The sequence below is a fragment of the Bidens hawaiensis genome, unplaced genomic scaffold (genome assembly GCF_021521415.1).
Source record: "Bidens hawaiensis isolate Kalapana, Puna unplaced genomic scaffold, B.hawaiensis_p1.1 tig00045611_1, whole genome shotgun sequence".
NCBI lineage: Eukaryota > Viridiplantae > Streptophyta > Magnoliopsida > Asterales > Asteraceae > Bidens > Bidens hawaiensis.
The window spans coordinates 105,864-128,955 of record NW_027498137.1 but is presented as its reverse complement, the minus strand read 5'-3'; the positions used below and the strand labels follow the sequence as shown (position 1 = coordinate 128,955).

Sequence of the window (23,092 nt, the reverse complement as noted above, 5' to 3'; positions counted from 1 at the left end):
TCAGCAAATACGGTCCTGTCCACTTCGATCTCAACTTTCCTGCAAATAATTTCAAGCGAGAGTTAAATAATAATACCTTATCGCCTTTCTTGAACTCTTTGCCGCCTTTCAAACGTCGATCGTGTAGAGCTTTCGTCTTTTCTTTGATGTTCAACGATCGAGAATACGCTTCATCCCGAAGTTCTTCCAACTCATGAATCTGAAAGTACCTTTTCCTCGCGGCTGCGGTAAGATCGACATTCACCGTCTTCAATGCCTAGTACGCACGATGCTCTAACTCCACCGGAAGATGACAAGACTTACCATAAACAAGCATAAACGGTGTAGTACCCAACGGAGTCTTGTATGCGGTTCGAAATGCCCACAAAGCATCATCTAACTTCTCCGACCAATCCTTCCGACTTGCCCCAACCGTCTTTTCCAAAATCCTCTTCACGCCTCGATTTGCATTCTCGACGTGTCCATTCGTTTGAGGGTGATAAGCAATAGAGGTACGATGAGTAACCGCATAACGAGCTAACGCTTTCTCCATGACAGTATTACAAATATGGGTGGCCCGATCACTAATAATAGCTCTCGGAGTACCGAAACGAGTAAATAACTTCTTGAGGAACTTCACAACAACTCGTGCATCATTTGTGTCCAATGCTTGGGCTTCCACCCATTTCGACACATAATCAATCGCCACCAAAATATACTTATTACCGTTTGACGTGGGAAACGGTCCCATGAAGTCGATGCCCCAAACATCAAAGATTTTAAGAATTTGTATGGGGTTTTGAGGCATCTCATTCTTGGAAGAAATATTACCTGTTCTTTGGCACACATCACAAAGCTTCACAAACTCCTCAGCATCTTTAACAACTGTCGGCCAATAGAACCCACTATCAAACACCTTCTGCGCGGTCGCATGCGCACCATGATGACCTCCTGTCAACCTTTCATGAACATGCTTGAGAATATCCCAGCCTTCCTCCTTCGTCACACATCTCCTCAGAATCCGATCACCACCAATCTTGAATAAAAACGGATCATCCCACACATACCGATTAACATCCCAAAAGAACTTCCTCTTTTGTTTCGTAGTCATACCCTCCAACACAAAACCATTAGCCAAATAAATAGCAAAATTAGTGAACCACGGCATACCTTGTTTTTCAGCCGCAACAAAATCGATTGACTCGTGAAGGAATGTGTCTCCAATCTCCTCCTCACGCACTCTTCTCTCTTTAGATCTTCTAGACGGGATAGATGATCGGCCGCTACGTTTTCCGCACCCCTCTTATCTTTGATCTCGAAGTCAAACTCAGAAAGTAGAAGAATCCACCGTATAAGACGAGGCTTCGCGTCTTTCTTTTGAAAGAGAAAACCTAAAGCTGCATGATCAGTGAAAACGGTGGTTTTTGATAGCACGAGACACGAGCGGAACTTGTCAAATGCGAAAACAACGGCTAAGAGCTCCTTCTCGATGGTGGTGCATTTCTCTTGGGAATCATTCAACGTCTTGCTAGCATAATAGATGGGGTGAAAATGTTTATCTCGCCATTGCCCTAAAACCGCTCCAACCGCATAATCACTAGCATCACACATGAGCTCGAACGGCAAACTCCAATCGGGAGAACAAAGAATGGGAGCACTTACAAGCTTCTCTTTTAAAAACGTGAACGCCTTCAAACACTCATCATCAAACAAAGTCTGGTCATCAGCCGGGCAATTTTGGAAAAATCCTTGATAAATTGCCGATAAAACCCCGCATGGCCCAAGAAACTCCTAATCGCTTTCACATTCGTCGGTGAAGGAAGTCTACTTATAGTATCATTCTTTGCTCGATCCACCTCAATACCATCTCTCTAGATCTTATGACCCAACACGATCCCTTCCGTCACCATAAAATGGAATTTCTCCCAATTTAACATTAACTTCGTCTCAATACACCTCTTCAACATCTTTTCAAGATTAGCCAAACACTGATCGAAAGAATTACCGTAAACCGAAAAATCGTCCGTAAACACCTCCATGGACGTCTCTATCATATCCTGAAAGATGGCCACCATACAACGCTGAAAGGTAGCCAGAGCGTTACATAGTCCAAACAGCATGCGACGGTATGGGCAAACGTGCCATACGGACATGTAAAATTCGCCTTCTCTTGGTCTTCTGATGCAATGGGGATTTGAAAATAACCCGAAAAACCGTCAAGAAAACAATAAAATTGTTGACCTGCTAAACGCTCCAACATCTGATCAATAAATGGTAACGGGAAGTGGTCCTTCCAGGTGGCATCATTCAATCGCCGATAATCAATACATACTCGCCAACCGATAACCGTACGCGAAGGTATAAGCTCATTCTTCTCATTCATCACAACGGTCATACCTCCATTCTTTGGAACAACTTGAGTCAGGCTCACCCATGGAGAATCGGAAATCGGGTAAATCATCCCGGCATCCATCAACATTAATACCTCCTTCTTCACCACCTCATGCATATTTGGGTTAAGACGTCTTTGTGGTTGCACCATCGGTTTGTACTCATCCTCCATTAAAATCCGGTGCGTGCAATAAGCGGGACTAATACCTTGAATACCGGACAATCTCCATGCAATCGCCCCCTAATGTAGCTTCAACACGTTAATCAGCTTCGTCTTTTGTTCTTCCGTCATCTTGGATGACACAATAACGGGCAAGTTCGAGCCCTCATCAAGATACGCATACTCCAACTGTGACGGGAGAACTTTAAAGTTCAACGGAACGGGTTTCTCCTCGGAACCCGCCTCACTCTCACAACTAATCTCATTGACCTCTATCATCTCGGGCAAACCCGAAATCTCAACCAACTCATCAAAAACCGAATCGTTCTCACACAACTCATCCTCACCCAAATCATCACAATCAACCAACCCATTACTTTCCACGAGATCCGCACCATAAATATAATCGAAGCAGCTATCGATACCTGCAATAAACGAGTTAATAAAATAAACCGAGTGGCACGGGCCACTGAAATCATCTTGATCACTCGGATACTTCATCGACCTGGTGACATCGTAAGTTAAATTCTCATCACCAACCCGAAGCGTGATCTTCCCATCATACACATCGATAAGTGCCTTCGCGGTACGTAAGAATGGACGATCAAGAATAATGGGAACCTTCTTGTCGGCCTCCATGTCAAGCACCACAAAATCAACCGGGAACACAAACTTGTTTACCTTCACTAACAAATTCTTGATAATACCTCGCGAATACTTAACCGAACAATCGGCCAATGATAAAGACATGCGAGTCGGTGTAAGCTCGCCCAACTCTAACTTCTCGTATAAGGAATACGGCATCAAATTTATACTTGCACCCAAATCCGCCAATGCATGGCTCATCGCATCACTACCAAACAAGCACGGAATCGTAAACACTCCCGGATCTGACAACTTCTCGAGCACGCGGTTCAACACTACCGCCGAACAATCTCCTATAAGGGTAATCGATGACACCTCCCCCAACCTATCTTTCCTCTTCAATAGGTCTTTTAGAAACTTTGCGTACTTCGGCATGTGTTGGAGGGCTTCAATGAACGGGAGATTAATCTTCAACTGTCAAAACATATCAAGAAAATGCTCATACTCCCGCGTGCATTTTTCTGGTGTTTTGCGCGAGCGGGATACGGGATACGAGAGTGATCAATCAAAGGTGACGGCCGGACTTTAACCGGCTTCATCACTACTGGCGGTGTAACTGGTGTGGTGTTCTGCACTTTACCCGGTACTTCCATCTTCATCTCTTCATTCATCACCTCCTCATCTTCCACTTCAACCTCATCCCTTCGCACATCGGGACCCAAAACCATGCCGCTACGGGTAGTAATCTCCTTTATTTGAGCGGCCGGATTCTGCTGAATAGAACCTGAAAACTGTCCCGGGGGTATCTCATTCAATTGTTGAGCAATCCGTTGCATGTCAGGCATAGCTGATTGTTGATTCTTGAAAAGCAGGTCATACTCGACAAGGGTCTTTTGAGTGGCTTGATCTCTAGTAACGATTTGCTGCATCATCTAGTCCAACTTCTTACTCAGATCCGGCACATTATTCGAACTTTGACCATTGGAACCTTCATTGTTGTACTGTCCCTGATTTCGCTTGTAGGGAGCTTGGAAACCAGGTGGCCCATCGACCGGACGCCAATTCGAGTTACTTTGACCTTGATTCTGATTCTGATTATGATTCTTGTAATTGTTCCAGTTTTGATTATTGTTGTTGTAAGCATTAGGAAACTTGTTCTGACCAGCCACCAATCAACTTCTTGATTGTTCATCAACGGACACTCCAAGGTACCATGACCACCCCTACACATCTCACACTTATCCACTTTAGCCTTTAACTCTTTATCTCTCGGGTAAGATTCTCCAAAGCAGCAGCCATACCAGTATCCAGATTAACCTGGTGTACACCTCTAGCAGATGAGGATGTACTGGTGATGGGATTTGAATTCCCGCCTCATGGCTTCTTAGCGTACTCAGATTGCGCGAAACTTTCAAACATCTCGTTACACTCGGTCACATTCTTCTTGTCTATCAAATTACCCCCAGCAGCTGTGTCAAACCTCGCTTGAGCCTCATAAGTAAGCCCATTGTAAAACTTCTCAATAAGGGCCCAAGGTGTGAGACCATGTTGCGAACAACGGGATAGCAGATTCTGAAAGCGCTCCCATGCTTGGTAGTATGGCTCATCCGGCTCCATGTGAAAGGAGTTGATCTGATCACGGAGGCGAGAGGCCTTAGCAGGTGGAAAGTACTTCTTAATGAATGCATTGTGAAGCGCCTCCCATGTGGTGAATGCTCCAGCAGGTTGCGAATCGAGCCAAGTGACGGCACGACCCGGAAGTGTAAACGGGAACAAGTGAAGGAAGATTGCATCCTCATTAGCACCTTGCAAATTGAACTTTTTGAACACACGAGTCAGACGGTTGATGTGTACCGGTGCATCTTCATATTCACAACCATGGAATTGGTGGTGTTGGGTGATGTTTGTTATGACGTAGGATGGAATCTACCAAGAGTTAGGGTTATCAATGTCGGGGGCGACAATGGGCGAGTGATCTCCATGGAACCCTTCAAAAGCTTACTGGTACACGGTGCGGTTATTTTCGGCAATAGGAATGGGTCTAGGACTTGGTGGTGGTGAATTGGCAGGTGATGATTTTGGTGAAGTATCTATGGTGATCGGTTGCTTTTCAGACGATGATGAACTTGCCTTTGGACTTCAACGGAGTAGGTCCAAAGCAATCTAACGGCGGTACTTGCGAACGAAGATGTGGCATATACCTACAAACGCACAAGACCGAGTAAGTAGTTACTACTAAAACGAAAATAATAAAAACAAACTAGACTTAATTAGACTTCTACGACTCAAACAAAACGTAAACAAGTAGCACGTATGTAGCAAGTAGGTCCAATCAAAGCTAATAACGCAATTGCCAAGAGTCCCCGGCAACGGCGCCAAAAACTTGATGTGCTTGAAGTAGTTTAATATTTATTAACTAAATAAACTAAAAATAAACACTAAGTAATACTCTAAACTCTCTAAAACTCAACTAAACTACTAACCGGCAAGTAAACCGATCGACTCTAGAAAAGCTAAGTAAGTTTGGATATCGAACCCACGAGACTCTTAAATTACATATATTAGCTAATTAGACTCGACTACAAAACACGACTTATTAATTATATTTGTTTGGGGGATTTTTATTTAAAATACTAATTTAATACTATAATTAAAAACTAATTAAGAAAACAAGTAATTTAAAAAGAAAGCAAAGTTTGTTATGAAAATAAGATGATAATAAGAAAACTACCTAGACTAGAATCCCCTAAATTTGTAATGAGTTAACCCGGGAAACTGTTTAGTTACGGACTGTGATCGTAAAATAGACACTTAAAAGAAAACCCGAACAGGACCCCTGACCCTTCTCAAGAGACACCAATGGATTTCTAACAAGTTTTAACACACACCAGTATTGAAAATCAAGTTTTCTTACGGTCACCTAATTATTTATAATTTAGTTCCTTTATACGAAATCCTACCTTACAGCGCGGAAATCAAAGGCAATTTATTATATTTAATTGATTTGATAAGCAATAATAAATAACCAATCCTGGACAGACTCCTTACAAAGAACTAAATCTAGCAAGATTAAATAATAAGGACTTATCAATAACCTAGCACTTTACAGATTTATGTTAGCAGCACACTTGCGTTTATTTGACAATATTATTCCTATGACCTTATCATGACATCAATCAAAAAATAATCAAAAGCACGAAGTAATTGACCTAATAGAAATCCTATCATATGACAAACAATAATCAAGGAAAACTATGGAATAAAACTCATCAAACAATCCTAAGCATTCATACGCATCAACTAATTATAGATAAATCTTTACTAAACCATAAAAACCATAACGATAAACAATCCCAAAGTCAAATCAAAACATCAAAATAGGCTCATCATAAGCCTAGATAGTTCATGCAATTTAGCCTAGCATCTTCGGTTTAATCAAAACAAACAAATAAGAATTAATGGCGTTTAAATAAACGAAAATGAAAGAAATAACAAATAGAACCTGTGTTCTTCGTCTTCAAACAATATGCGCAACACCAGTTGATTCTTCAACTCCAAAGCTGCTGAAAACTGATCTCGTACGCCTCGGAACTCACCAGATTCGGATGGAACTTCAGGGTATGCTTAACGGTGAATTTAGGGGTCTTTATATAGGCAACAAGCAGCTAAAAATATGAAAGTCGGTTTAAACGATCTGGAATCTTCGAAAGATGGGGCCGCCGTGCCACGCGGCGGGCTTGGCCACCCCGGTCGCGCGGCGGTCCGGCGTGATTAGGGGGGACGGCCGGCCTAGCCAGTCCGGTTCTTTTTCTAGTCTGGTCCAATTCGTTTCCTGATCCTTCGGTTCTCCGGTTCGGCTTGTTTTTGCTCCTTTTTTCGTCCTCTTTTCACCACAATTCAAACCCGAAACCTAAAATATAAAAACATATTAGTAGTATACAAATCTCACGAGAAAGCGAACAAAATTAATAAAATAATAAATAAAATGTACATGGGATTAATGTATATTAAACGTTATATCAGTAAAAGCACACTGAGGTCTGCGGATCGTTGCGATATATGACCTAAATGTTTGGATTGTTGCTTGGTAGAGTAATAATCGGGGACGGGTGTTGTTCGGATTGTAAGTCAAGGGGAGACTTATGATCAAATGGAGTATTGATTGTGGACTTGATTGATGTGCACCATGCTTTATACTTGCATACATGCAAACTTGCGCACTTTTATGAATTAACTCTTTTATGTGTATGTGAGCTAAACTCACGAACTTACCAACTTTTTAGTTGGCGTTTTTTAGCATGTATTCAGGTACTATGTGATAGTAATTTGGATTAGCATTGTAATGAGAATGCCTAAGGATAGAGGTGTATGACGAACATGAGCAACGAAGATTATATGCCAAGTTGATTAGTAGAACCTACCACAGGATTTCAGCAATGTCAGAGAAGAGATAGTTGTGTAGTTACACCTTGTTATAAATACTTAGTGCAAACGTTGTAACTTATTTTTATCAATAATAATCCGCTGCTTATACTTGGTACCAATTTGTCCATAAAACTCTCAGGCCCCCATGGCAGGGTGTGACAGTCAGATTATTCTACAAAGAGGGACAAAAAGAAGAAGGATGAGAAAGATTTTAGCAAAAAATAAAATATAATAAACCCTTTAAAAAAGATAATGAAAAATTATTAAAAAAATCATAACTCAAAATTTAATAAAAAACAGAAAAAAGTAAAAAAAAAAGTAAAATGTATCTACCGTCTTCCTCGTTTTAAAAAAAAAGATCATTGTGTATTTTTATTTATCATTATGTTTTTTTTTGGTTTATTTTCGTAATTGATTATGTATTTTTTTTCTTAACATTGTGTCGTTTTTTTCTTGATATGTGTTATATTACCCGGTATTGTGTTATATTTTGCGATCTAATGTGTCTTTTTTATTTGTCATTTTGCTTTTTTTTTTATTTCCGTCATTGTGTCTTTTCGGCTGTTTTTTTAATGGGAATGAAGAGGGAAATATTTTAGGTTTTTAATTTTTTCGTTTTTTTATTTATATTTTGAGTTATGATTTTTTTATTATTATTTTTGGTCCTTTTTTCCCACAAATTTTTCTCATATTTCTTATTTTGCCTCTCTTTACATTTTAACTTTTCCTTTTTATTAAATTCCTCAAATCCTAAACCTTAAATACCAAATATTTCATTAACTTCTCATAAGTAATAAGTATAATTAACAATCATATCTACATATTAATTAAAAAGATGAGCAAAAATCACCTAAATGGTTCATGGTTGAGATTACATGCCATTGCTTATATGAGTTATCTCTGTAGTAACGCTTTTAGCAAAAAATAAATTGAAGATTCAATATTTTTTATACGCAGCGTGATAATAAATTAAAACCTACCTAATTAAACTCATCAAAATTCGTAGCACTATAAATATATATGTATATTCAAAACCATACTAGGGAATAAAGTGTTATTCGCATTATAATCCTACCAAGTTTATTTATTCTCATTAGTAGCTGAAAACGACGTTAAGATTTCGTTAGATGCTAATAACTAATCAACTTAATTTATTTTCGTCTATAAATGTACGGGGGCATATGTGCATTTTATTATGATTGTTTTGTAATTATCTTTTTATAATTGCAACCAGCAGTGTAAAGTTGGAGGATTCGCAGGCTCACAAATGGGATTTGGAGGAGTGTTTACTGGTTCAAAAATTGGCATTGCTGTTGTTCTCCACTCCATCATCTCTAATGCCTACTCCACAAGCACAATCAATCCAATGTTAGTTTCTTTCCACTCTCTATGCACGAATACCCAGTTTCTTTCCACTCTCTATGCACGAATACCCTTTGAACTAGTGTGAGATTGCTTGAAAAGAATACATTCAAAGTTAAAACTATTTGTAAATAATCTCAATATATAACTAAAATATGAGATTATTAAAATCAAATGAATCATTTTTAAGAAATGGCTTCGTTTTTGTTATCCATATTTAGAGTCTAATTAACAAATATTTCATTTAAAGGCACTCGTTATTTTTTGAAATAATATGGGGGTTTTATTTATTTTTATTTTTACGGCTAATAGGGTTTCATTAAGATTTGGTGAGAATATTAATCCACACACCATAAATTAATTAATTTCATCGGTTTAAAGATATATGATTTTAGAAAGTATAAGAAATAAATTTAACTTTCTATAAATCTTCCTAAGGTCAGGGGAACATATTTGTACCTCTTGACCCCATGTAGATGTCATATCATCCACTTTATTCATTTTCACCAAACCTCATCCTAAAGAAATAATTTAACACTGCTTAATCCTCCCTCAGTTGATTTTTATAACAATTGTTAAAATAATGTGTGTGGGTTTAAAGGATTTAAAGCCCATTAACACTTTAATCTATTTTGCCTTTTAATGTCTCTTAACTTATAAAATGAGTGATGTCCCACTTGTTAACTTTTGTCAACTGAGTCTTAACGCCCCAGATATAAGGTATATCGTAGAACCTAAGAGGTATGCAGTCTCATACAATTAATATTCTGGTACATTATAACTGATGCTTGTAGAGTTCCTATTACAAATCACAGCTTATAAAATTTTAAACTCAGATACTATTTAGAATATATTCACATTTAATAAATTAAAATTAGCCATTTAAGGTTGATGGTAGTGGTTCCAAATTAACTTTCACTATTTCTGTTCTCCACATCAATGTTACGTAAGATATGATGGAGCATGTATACAGTTTCGTACGTCAAAGAAACAAACCAACCTAGAAAGAGAATGTCATTGGCTCTTATTTATTATAGCAAAGCATACAATAATTAGAAACTGACCCCATTGAAATTTGATAGGAAAACTTTTTATCAAGCAAAGTCAAAGTAACTCTATTTATAAGATGATGTTTCCTAATGCTACTGTCTGATATGGCCTCTACCTCTATAACATGGTTACCAAGTTATTTTACTTATAACCTTGTTCCATTACATAATCCATTCTTTTGATCAAGGTCTCGCGGTAACATGACCGGGACACCAACTTTCAATATCAATATATTGATGATTTGAAAAAAAGAAAAAATTGCCAAACCATCACCGAGAAATATATTTCTCTTTTGAAGACCGTCTATGGTGAAAATACGAACCACATTTGTCCTCTAAGCAAAGCTGTTATTCCATACAAAGTTATTATCATTCTGAATGCACTAGTTTGAATAACATAATCCCAACAAGACTTCACTGAGAAGAAACTACCACTCCTATCCACATGCCAAACCCATCTATCCTCTGCATTTGTTAAAGACACATAGAAAAATAAAGACAAACAATCAAGAAGCTTAGTTATTTCATCAGGTTGGAGGGAGCTCCTCAACCACTACCAACTACAAGTGATATTTTCATCTCCGGGTATTACACCGATTCACTGCCAAACATCTCTTGTTCTTCTTCAATCTAAATAAAGCAAGAAGCTTTACGTTAAGGGGTGTTAGGGATTCCTAAATAAGCTCCTTATGGGTTATAAGTTATAAGGTGGTTGGGAAAGTTATATTTTGTAAGTGTGTAAGGTATAAGTTACAACTGTGTAACTTATAACTTATGCCTTAAATAGGTTATAAGAAGCTAAATAAGGAATCTCTAACACCCCTAAGAGGCACCTCATAGCACCAAGGATCCACCCAGAAAAATACTTATATTAGCATTACCTACATATTATATATATATATATATATAGGGTAAGGATCCTAAGAGAACCATTGACAAATTGAGAACTTTGAGAACCAATTTGGACCACTAAAAAAACCCTCTAAAAAAATATTAAAAAAATTATAAAACAAACAAAACCGAAAATTTTAAAAAAAGTAAAAAAACCAAAATTCTTATATTTCATTCCGGTTTCATTAAAAAAAAAGAAAGAAACCAAATTTTTTTTTCTTTTTAATTCGTATTATACCTATACACATATGTATACTTTCATTTAATCTCTAGTTACGTAATATACACATATGTACATTATCATTTACCTTAAATTATACATATGTGTATAGGAAAAAACATGTGTGTACATATTATACATATATGTATAATAAAAAAACCGATTTTTTTTTCTTTTTAATTCGTATTATACCTATACACATATGTATACTTTCATTTAATCTCTAGTTATGTAATGTACACACATGTACATTATCATTTCACTTAAATTATACATATGTGTATAGGAAAAAAAACATGTGTGTACATATATGTACATATTATACATATATGTATATGTATAATTTAGATAAACCGAGAATTTTTTTTTTACGTTTTTTTTAGAAACCGGGATGATAAATAAGAACTTTGATTTTTTTACTTTTTTTATTTTTGTGTTTTTTTTTTGTTTTATGATTTTTTTTATTTTTGGGTTTTTTTGTGGTCCAAAATGGTTCTCATATTTTTCAATTCCTAAAAAGTTCTCACATAATCCTGATCCTATATATATATATGGGAGGGATATTTTGAGAACCATGTTGAGTTTTAAGAACTTAAGAATTCAATTATAGGCCACACATTTAATTAAATGAATTGGAATATGTGGTTGAGATTAAATCCCCAAAAAGTCAACTTAAGAGAGAGAATAAATATGTAAGTGGTTACACTAACTTTTACGTCCGTTACACATGTGTAAAAAATCGACTCGGTGCATAAAAAACTCTGTAATTTTTTTACATGTATGTAACTTACATATATTACGCATGTGTAAAAAAAATTCGAAAAAAAAATCGTTACACTGAGTTCTTAAAACTTAAAGGGGTTCTTAACTGAAATCTCCCATATATATATATATATATTTGATTTATTTTGAGAATCACTTTAAATTTTAAAAACTCATCATAACAATTTAAAAAAAAAATTCTTTTACATATATGTAATATATAGGTTACATGTATGTAAAAGAATTACAATATTTTTTTACACACCGAATCGAATTTTTACATAGGTGTAACAAACGTTTACACTAATGTAATAATCACGCATATTTATATTCTCTCCTAATTTATTTCTTAATCAGATTTAATCTTAGCAACATAGACCTCCAAAAAGATTGGGCCAGCTCTGATAAAGATTACGTGAGAGTGAGAAGTGCACTAACATTGTAGGTTTAGAAAGAATTGATTAGTTGGATACAACATTTTTTTATTTTCAACTGGAAATTGGTGAAGGAAATTACCATGTTACTCTTATAGGGCTGGATTGTGACTAAACTTGTACCATATGTAGTGGTAATTAACTACCGTGGGAGGTTGTTATGCTAACACGTGACATAAATGTTATAAAGGAGGCATTATACAAAAAAGTGGTGTAGTGGTATAACCACCATAACCCCCCTTTGCAATCATCAATCAATTATTATTATTTTTATTTTCTTTTCAAATTTTTTTAATAAAAATAAACCAAATAATATTTCATCAAGTATTTAAAAATTACATCAACATTAAAGAAAGATACTAAAATAAAAAAAAAAACCAAAGAAAAAAAATCGGTTGGGTGAGTTGGATATTGGTCAAAACCGAATCTTGGGTTGTTGAATGAATTCATATGGGGTTGTTTTTTTTTTATAAAATTTGAGAAGAAAATGAGAAAGAGTTGTGAGTTTCGATTAAAAAAAATGGATTAATTGGATTTAAATATAGAATTGATTGGAATAAGATATATAATTTATGTTTTTTAACATCGTCGTCTTCCAGCGGTCCATTTATTGAGAAAAGAAATAAGGAGAGTGGCACTATTTTTTCATCGGTATAATTACACTAAAAACACTATTTTTTCTCTCTCATTCTCAATTAAATAATATTTTTTTATACTTTTATCATTACCTTTTATCTCTCATTTACTCACAACCACTTTCAAAAACATTATAAAATTATAGAAATGAACAGTGAGCTTCTCTAAATTTAACCATGAACAGTAACATTTTCTCTCTTCTCATCTCACAATCATTTTTAACCATCTCTAAAAAATAGATAACCCCCTCACATAATTTAGGGAATCCATTGGGAATGCTCTAACACCGGTGAGGGAAATTTACCCTATAGTGTTCCCAGGGCAGTGTGCCTAGTGTTAGGGATGACTGGATGAGCAAACCAGGTATTGGTAACGACTCGGTACTAGTCGGTACCGGTGTCAAATCAGTACCAATTTGGTATCTTCGGTATCCAATCGGTACATATTTTTGAGTTTTTGGTACCGGTACCAGTATGGTTCGGTACAATACCGGTATTTCCAGAATTTTGCATGAAATACCAATGCCTTACAGATACCGTATCAGCATCGAACCGAACATTTCGGTACTCGTACCATATATTTTCAAATTTATGTATCGGTATTTTTGGGATCGGTGCCGGTCGGTACCATCCCGAAATTATCCCTAGTGGCGCTATTGGAGGCGCCATCCACCACCAAAACACCCCACTGTGGAGGGTAGTATGAAAAGATAAGTGAGTTAGGACAAAAGGACGGATGTTATAAGGGCAATGCTTGAAAGTACTTATATTAAAATATGTAATCTGGAATTTGCTCAACAATTCACTCTAGAAGTCTATATTGGAGTATGTCATGGAAATGTGCCCAAAGTTTGGTGTTTCGGTTCTCGTACAACTCTTTTCGTATGTTCAGATTTCAAAATTATAATTCATTCTATAAAAAAGTAAAACCTGTGGTCTGATTTCGAAAAAGGTCGAGAACACATTAGTAATATTTTATATGTGATAAATTATTTATTATCTATGTATTGTATATTACAAATTATTTATATGTATGATACACAATCTTTTTGGTCGTTCTAATTATAGACGGGCTTCTATAAGGGACTCTCCAGTGCAATTACATATTTATGATGATAATGTGAGTTCATGCAGCAATTTTACATTTAGTGTTTATTTATCATCTAACATTGTTCGTTTTGAGAGGTTATCGTTTATAACATTTTATATAAAATCATTTTGCTTATAAAGTTTTAAAATATTAGATGGTTTGTTAAGATTGTACATATTATTAAATTAATTTTTTGAAAATAAAATAAATATTTATAAAAAAATGCTAGTATGCTTCTTTCAGATCCACACAATCCACACCAAACCTAAACAACCAATAAATTTCAATCCAGACGAACCATCATGTTTACTACAATTCATAAGTTAACTAGGATAACATTGTAGGTTGGAGCTTCATAAGAACAAATATAATTAAGTTAATCACTTGACATCATTTAAGTAAGATTGTACGGTAAACAATATAAAATTGAAAAAATAAACCATAAAAAGTTAAGGTACTTTACGTTGACTAGCGTTTGGGTGGTGTATCATCGGCGCACACCAAGCATCCTCGGCGTATCAGATGAGTGGCAACATTCTCCATGCTATACTCCATGTTTATCAAGTTAATTTGACTCGTAAACGTGGATATAGTTTTTAAATTATCCTTAAGTAGACAGTTACACTCATTCGATAAATGTAATAATATTTTAATAAAAGTAAATTTAAAACTTAGGGTAATAAATTTAATGAGGTTATTAAATTAAATATAAATCATAAACAATATTTGATTTGCCAAATTTTAAATTATCTTAGATATTTCATAAATATGAATATTTATGCTAACTTTTAAGTTTGTGTTTTTTAGGTAGTCATAGATAACGGCATCTTTAGCATCACAATCGCAAATCCAGAAGGCATGGTCACCGGTGTAAAATATAACGGAATTGACAATATCCTAAATGATGCTTACAAATACTCAGATCGAGGGTATATATATTCATCTTTCTTTTTATTTATGTATACGCACGTCTAGAAAACTAGTTCATCATCGTTTTATGTACAAATTTTGTTGAATATTTTGTGCATGATTGCAGTTATTGGGATGTAAACTGGGGTGATCCATCGAAATCAAACGGGGATAATCTAGACAAGTGAGACATAAAAATTGTTGGCAATCATGTCATGTTGTTTGTGTTTTGATCATACATCTATTTTGCAGGCTTACGGGCAACAAGTTAGATGTCATAGTGAACAACGAAAACCAAGTTGAATTGTCATTCAAAAGGCCTTGGACATTTTCTCATGAAAACAATCATGTTTCCTTAAATATCGACAAAAGGTGTGTCGCAAGTATAGTTTTTATTTAATATGAGATTATTATTATTATTATTATTATTATTATTATTATTATTATTATTGATGTTGTTGTTGTTATTTTAAATGACAAAATGAATTTTTTAAATGAGCTACTGATTAAATTCATTACATCGGGATACACTCGTCTTTTGATACGGGAAAAACCCTCACATAAGGCCAACGTCCTTGAACAATTGCCCGAATGCATGACATTACGTTGAGATAAAACCGGTTCAGTTCAAGGATCCAACTAATGAAAGTCACCTATTCACATACTCTTCCATCATTACCCTAGTGCATCTAAAACTAAATGCGGGGGAGGGGGGGGGAAGCAGGAATCGAACATGAGTCACATAAAACATGAGTCTCTCCATCACCACTCCACCACCTAGCTCATTGGCAATATTTAAACACTTAGGTCAATAATTAATATTAATGCAAAGAAATATAAAAATGATATGCAGCGAGTTACGAACAAAAGGCTCGACATTTAGTTATCGGTATAAATTCTGATTAACGAAACTCAATTTAAGGTTCGTTGTCTTGCGGGGATCAAGCGGTTTCTATTCGTATGGGATTTTTGAACGTTTACAAGGGTGGCCCGATGTGGATGTCTACCAAGGTCGGATCGTATTCAAGCTTCAAGAAAATTTGTAAGGACAAGTAAATGTTATTTATTTACTTGTAGAAAAAACAAAGTAAAATTGTTTTTAAACTCTCGTGCATAATATGTACCTTTGGGAGTGAAAACTAGGTTTCGGTACATGGCTGTTTCCGATAAAAGACAAAGGATTATGCCAACACTTGAAGATCGCGAAAATGGTATGGCGTTGGAGTATCCTGAAGCTGTCCTTTTGACACATCCTTCGGATCCTCATCTTAAGGGCGAGGTATCCTTCGTATTTGACCATATATATATAGGTTTAAGTTCAGGAGAAAAATGAAATTACTGTGAGAAATGAATATGGACCACTAGTTTTATTTTATGTTTTAAATGTTTAAATATAAATGAAAAAAATGTAAGTGGAACAATAAATGCATTCTCTCTCTTCAATTAATACAAGTAATATAACCATAATAAATCCCTATCTTTTCAATTAATACAACTAATATAACCATAATAAATCCTCTCTAATTAATAAATATCATAACATAATATTTTTTTTTCCAATTGATATACTTAGAAAAATTATTGTTATAAATAATAATAAAAAAAATATTATACAAATGTGTTCATTAAATAAAAATAATAAATATACAACCTAAACAAAATTATATAACCTACCCTTGCTTTGAGCAATAAAAACGTACAACATACAAAAAAGTATACAACTTACATATGTAATTCGACATCAACAATAATATAAACTAGACAAAGATACACATATCATATATGTGTGTAGGTTATATGTTTTTCGTGTGTAGGTAATATGTTTTCTTATTCTTAGAACAAGTGTATGCTATATGTTTTTGTGTAGGTTGTATATTTTTTATTGACATTTAATGCTAACATATGTAAGATAGTTTTTTGTATTATTCATCGCAATGTACCTATGTGTTGATGAATATTGATATATTGAGTTAGAAGAAATTGGTTTTGGATAGAAAAAAAATTTAATGTATGAATAAATTGTATTTGTGTAGGATAAAATTTTCGAGTGTAGGTTATATATTTTTCGTATGTAGGTTATACGTTTTCATGTGCGTGTGTAGTTTGTTGATGCTGAATTTTTTGTGTCGGTTATATATTTTTCGTGTGTAGGTTATATGTTTTCTTATTCTTATAACATGTGTAGGTTATATGTTTTTGTGTAGGTTGTGTACTTTTTTGTTGATATTTAATTCAATCATGTGTAAGGTATTTTTTGTACTATTTGTCACAATGTAACTACGTGTTGTTGGATATTAATATATTGAGTTGGAAGAAATTGACTTTGGATAAAAAGAAATTTTATTGTATGAATAAATTGTACTTGTGTAGGATAAAAATTTAAGAGAGAAAAAATAAGTTATAAAAATAAATGAATTCTTAATATTTTTCAATTATAATAATTTGATTAGTTATATTAATTAAATAGATAATTATTATATTTATTAGTTATATTAATTGAAGAGAGAGCATGTATTAATACTTTCCTCATTTATCTTTAAGCATTTAAAACATAAAATAAAACTAGTGGCTCATATTCATTTCTCACAGTAATCTCATTTCTCTCATAAACCATCCCCTACATGTATATATATATATATATATATATATATATATATATATATATAGGGTAAGGTTAAAATGAAAACCCACTTGAGTTGTGAAAACCCGCGAAAACCTTATGTAACATCGTTTTTTTTGTTACATATAATATATGTTGTAACATTTAATACAAAATATCGAAACATCGAAAAAAAAATGTTTTGCTATTTTTTAACATTTTTTTACTAATTTTTATATATGTTTTCAGGAGAGAGAAAAAGTTATATTTATATTTATATTTTTTATTCACTTTAATTGTGGACCACAAGATTTAAACATTAATTAAAAACATGTGGTTGAGAATGGGTTTCTAGAGTTTTACAACACAAGTGAGTTTTCATTTTATACTTAGCCTATATATATATATATAGGGTAACATAAAAATGAAAACCCACTTGAGTTGTGAAAACCCGTGAAAACCTTATGTAACTAGTTTTTATTTTTTTTTATTTTTTAAATGTAATATATGTTTGTAACATTTAATACAAAATATCAAAACATCAAAAAAAAATGTTTTGCTATTTTTTTACTAATTTTTATATATGTTTTCAGGAGAGAAAAAAAGTTATATTTATATTTACATTTTTTATTTACTTTAATTGTGGACCACAAAATTTAAACATTAATTAAAAACATGTGGTTGAGAATGAGTTTCTAGAGTTTTCACAACTCAAGTGGGTTTTTCATTTTATACTTATCCTATATATATATATAGGTGAACGGTTTTTTGAGAACCATGTTGAGTCTTAAAAACTTAAGAACTCCATTCTAGGCCACACATTTAATTAAATGGATTGGAATATGTGGTTGAGATTAAATCTGACAAAAAAATCAAAAGGAGAGAGAATAACTATGTACAGTAATTACACAACTTTTAAACGTCCGTTACACATATGTAATAAGTCGACTCGGTGCGTAAAAAATTATGTAATTTTTTTACGTGTATATAACCTACATATATTACGTATGTGTAAAAAAAATTCGAAAAAAAAAATTGTTACACTGACTTCTTCTTAAAACTCAAAGGGGTTCTCATTTAAAATCTCCATATATATATATATATATATATATAAAGCATATATTTATATATATGCTTTATATATAAATCTGACAAAAAAAAGATCAAATGAACATTTGATCTTCAACTTTTGCATACGTAACACGTATAGGTGGACGACAAGTACCAGTACTCGATTGAAAACGAAGATAATCGCGTTCATGGGTGGATATGCTCGGATCCTCCAGTCGGATTTTGGATGATCACTCCGAGTAATGAGTTCCGTAATGGTGGCCCGGTCAAGCAAGACCTCACCTCTCATGCTGGTCCAATTACTCTCTCCGTGAGTGCACAATATGTTGTTTCTTTGTCTTTTTAATAATAATATATATTTAAAGTGATGCCATATTCAAATCACTCACATCCAACCTGTCACCCAACCTGTCACGCAAGGACTACTATGATCTCGTTTAGATTTAATACAATGTGCAGGTTGTTAATACAATGTTACTTCTTTAGATGTTTTTTAGCACACATTATGCTGGGGCTGGTCTAGGAATGCAATTTCGAGACGGCGAGCCTTGGAAAAAGGTTTTCGGACCCGTGTTTATATATCTAAACTCAGTCACAACAAAAAAAGATAGTCATCTTTCTCTCTGGGATGATGCAAAACTACAGGTAAGAAATCTATGCAATCCTCATAAATTTGGTAGACGAAATATGTTGTATATATTGCAAATTGCAATCTAGAACCAAATCAAATAATTAAACAAACCTAAAATCGTGTATTGAACTTTGTAGAATCGAATGAAACCGTGGACCAATCTCTGAATCATGTAACACTAGCTATTAGATAAACGTATTTGCGGGTTACACACAATGAGTTATCGTAATAATCTGTTCATGGAATTGAATCTTGAAGAATTTGTAATGTGTTTGTCGATGGTATCTTGTAACCGTCGTTATACAATTATCTCGAGAGAGAGTTTAACTGGTGGAACCGAACCGGAACCGGTTCCAGTTCCAACCCGGTTGGAACAATACCCGGTTTGGGTATTTTTGTACCCGAAAATCGTACCCGGTTCTCCTATTTGTATGTCAGTACCAGTTCCAACCCGGTTCCTACCCGGTTCTTAATTGGAACCGGTTCGGTTCGTACCCGGAAAAACCGGTTCCGACGGGTTTTTTTTGAAGGGTCAAACAAAAGTCAAACTAGCCGTTGGAACCGGTTCCAACGGTAATATAGCCGTTGGAACCGGTTTTTTAGACACCAATTAGCCGTTGGAACCGGTTCCAACGGTAATATAGCCGTTGGAACCGGTTTTCATGATGAGGAGGCGGAGGACGGGGTTTCTTCCGATAACGAAGACGAGGGTGAAGACGAGAATGAAGACGAAGAAGAGTTGTAATTATTTGTTTTGGTAAAATTATTTGTAACTTGTTCAACTAATATTTAGTTTTGATTTGTTTTATTATAATTACTTTTGTTACTCATGATTAATTTTTGTTACTTTTTTAATAACGACGAACATTTTATTTATTTAAAAACTAACTATTACAAACATTATTAAAACATAAACGATACTAAACATAACAACTAAAACATAAAAAACAAAGTCCGTCGTTTTAATCCGGGAATACTTATTTTTGGGTTGTAAAGCCGGACGACTCTCACACTTCCGTTTTTTTAGCTTCCAATCTTCTTTTCTCTCGACAATACTTATTCGTATGTTTTCGTAATGTCGAGTTGGACCCTGCTTTAAGAAACTTCGAGCAATATTTGCAACGTGCCAACTCATGTGAGTCGGTCATGAGACACAAATCGTAATGAACCCAAACATCGGGGCATCTTGTTGTTTCGATCACCATAACAACGTCATCATTGGTTGCCATTTGTTGTCGGTTTAAGGTTAATTGTGGTTTGGAGTGTGTTTTATAGTTTTGGAAGTGGTTTAACAAGTAAACAAACAAACCTTGCTATTTATAGTAAGAAAATAACCTATTTATAGTTAAAAAACCGGTTCCAACGGTCAAAAACGGCTATATAGCCGTTGGAACCGGTTCCTAACGGCTCTAATATTTAAATTTCAAAAAAAACCGGTGGAACCGATTTTTACGTAAAAACCGGTTCCGGTTCATACCCTGCCCGGTTCTTAAAAGTTCGCATATCTGGGCATCGGTTCGGGTCGGGAACCGAACCGGTTCTTGATTGGAACCGGTGCCATTTTACAACCCGGTGTGAAAAAACCGGTTTGGAACCGGTTCGGGTTTTCCATTTGAACCCGATTTGTGCACCTCTAAGCAGGAGTACAAAACCATAGGCCAAACTTTAAAACCTATTCCCACATCCCACATAGTCACATGAGCCCAAAGAATTAATTAACAAGACCATTTAACTTTATACTTAAGCCTAAGTAAAAGTATTACTTAAAACTCAAATATAAAATCCAATAACAAAACACAAATTACATCAGTGTTAAAAAGGCTCGCACCCTCGTGTCACCTAACTCGATTAATCAACTAACATTATTCTTGATCAACAAGTTAACCAAATTATACACTAAATGTATGTCGATAAGACTAAAATCACTATAACATATTGTATATATGCAAGTGATTGATTACCTTAATGGTCTATGTATGTGGTCTATTAGATGCTTGCCCAAACCGAGAGTTGGCCTTATGAATTCCCAAGCTCTTCAGATTACCCTCGTGCAGATCAACGCGGTCTAGTAACGGGCCAATTACTAGTTCATGATGTAGCGTTATCATCTTTCAAGTACGCGTCTATTGGCTTGGCTCCCCCGGGTACTCTTGGATCATGGCAAAAAGAGAGTAAGGTACGTTTTCCACATTTATCAATATTATTATTACTGCAAAACAAATTACTTTCCCAACAGTTGCTCATCCAATGTGTGAACTGGTTTTTCGTTATCAGGGTTATCAGTTCTGGACCCAAACCGACGAAAAAGGTTTCTTTGAGATCAAGAATGTCCGGCCTGGTAACTATCATTTGTATGCGTGGGTTCCCGGGTACATTGGCGAGTACATGCACCCATCCGTCGTTTATGTCTCGCCAGGTTTTTTAATTTTAATCTCTTGAAACTGATTCCCTTTTAACATTTTTATTTATGAAATATTAACAAGATTAGGGTTTTTAACTGTCACTAGGAAAAAATATCACAATGGGCCAACTTGTACACAAACCACCAAGAAATGGGCCTACCGTTTGGGAAATCGGTGTCCCTGATCGCACCGCAGCAGAGTTCTATGTGCCTGAACCGAACCCCAGGGTCACGAACCGGTTATTTATAAGCCAGACAAACGCATCGTAGGCTGTCCATCCATCTCTAGTTAATATTTGTTGAACAAGAACCTTGACCTGATCTCATTTGAAATTGTGTTATTGCAGGTTTAGGCAATACGGTTTGTGGGATCGTTACACCGTTCTTTATCCAGATCGTGATTTGATCTACTCGGTCGGCGTTAGTGATTATAAAACCGATTGGTTTTTCGCTCACGTGAACAGGAATGCTGGAAATAAGAATTATGTCCCGACTACCTGGACTGTTACATTTGATCTTGATGTTGTCGTCATCGGAAACTATACAATACAACTAGCATTAGCATCCGCCACAGCTGCAGAAGTGCAAGTACGTAACTACACTATGATAAATCATGAAATATTTCACATATTTAAAGAATATTTTTTCAAAATAAGAAAAATTGAGAGGGTTAAATCATTTTTTGTGTTTTTAAGTGATATGCCATTAGTAATGCTGGATCATAAGAATTACTTGAGCATGTCAGCTTTTATCTAGTGAGTTCAAATTTCGAAGGTGTTACGCCATTTCTAGTGGCGGAACTAGTGTAAAAAGTTTATGATCCGCCATTAGGCCATTAGAAATGATGGATCTACAATATGGATGTTTATACGTTATTGTTATTTTTGTTTGTATTTACACTGAACTAGGACATGTATCATATATATATAATTTTCAAACTATTTATATATTTTATACTCAAATGAACATCAATTAATACTGATCTTAAGTGGTTCTTCACAGATTAGAATCAACGACAGAGGAGGGATACCTGCCTTTACGACCGGGTTCATCGGGAATGATAATGCAATTGCACGACACGGGATTCATGGAGTATATCGGTTATATAGTTTCGATGTTTTGCATTCCCAACTACGAGCTGGAAGGAATGCAATGTTTCTAACACAAGCAAGAGGCCCGGATTTTTTTAGAGGAGTCATGTATGATTATATCCGGTTAGAAAAGCCCCCTCGTTCCTAAGTTTGAATAATAATAATAATAATAATAATAATAATAATAATAATAATAATAATAATAATAATAATAATAGAACGGAAATGGAAGGTCAAGTGGTATAGAAAAACGAATTTAATACCGTTTTGATAGCTTTATGTAGACATTTATTCCACTATGCTCTTGTGATTTTGTTAAGTTTGTTTATTTATACTTATTGTGATATTTTTTTTAACGGCCAACAAACATAGAATGTTTAGATATTTTGTACGGGTTTACTTAATGG

The 23,092-nt window shown here is 34.8% G+C and overlaps 1 protein-coding gene across 1 annotated transcript; it reads left to right on the top strand.

Annotated features, from left to right (window-relative positions):
- Positions 1 to 5,150: 5,150 nt before the first annotated feature.
- On the top strand, positions 5,151 to 22,833 carry LOC143595882 (uncharacterized). Its single transcript, XM_077074795.1, has 15 exons — positions 5,151 to 5,210; positions 8,778 to 8,908; positions 13,962 to 14,013; positions 14,791 to 14,912; positions 15,020 to 15,076; positions 15,145 to 15,264; positions 15,815 to 15,934; positions 16,036 to 16,171; positions 18,702 to 18,872; positions 19,049 to 19,207; positions 21,184 to 21,369; positions 21,468 to 21,609; positions 21,701 to 21,860; positions 21,942 to 22,182; positions 22,597 to 22,833. The coding sequence occupies exons 1-15, from the start codon at positions 5,151 to 5,153 to the stop codon at positions 22,831 to 22,833; spliced, it is 2,094 nt and encodes a 697-aa protein (XP_076930910.1).
- The last annotated feature ends 259 nt before the right edge of the window (positions 22,834 to 23,092 follow it).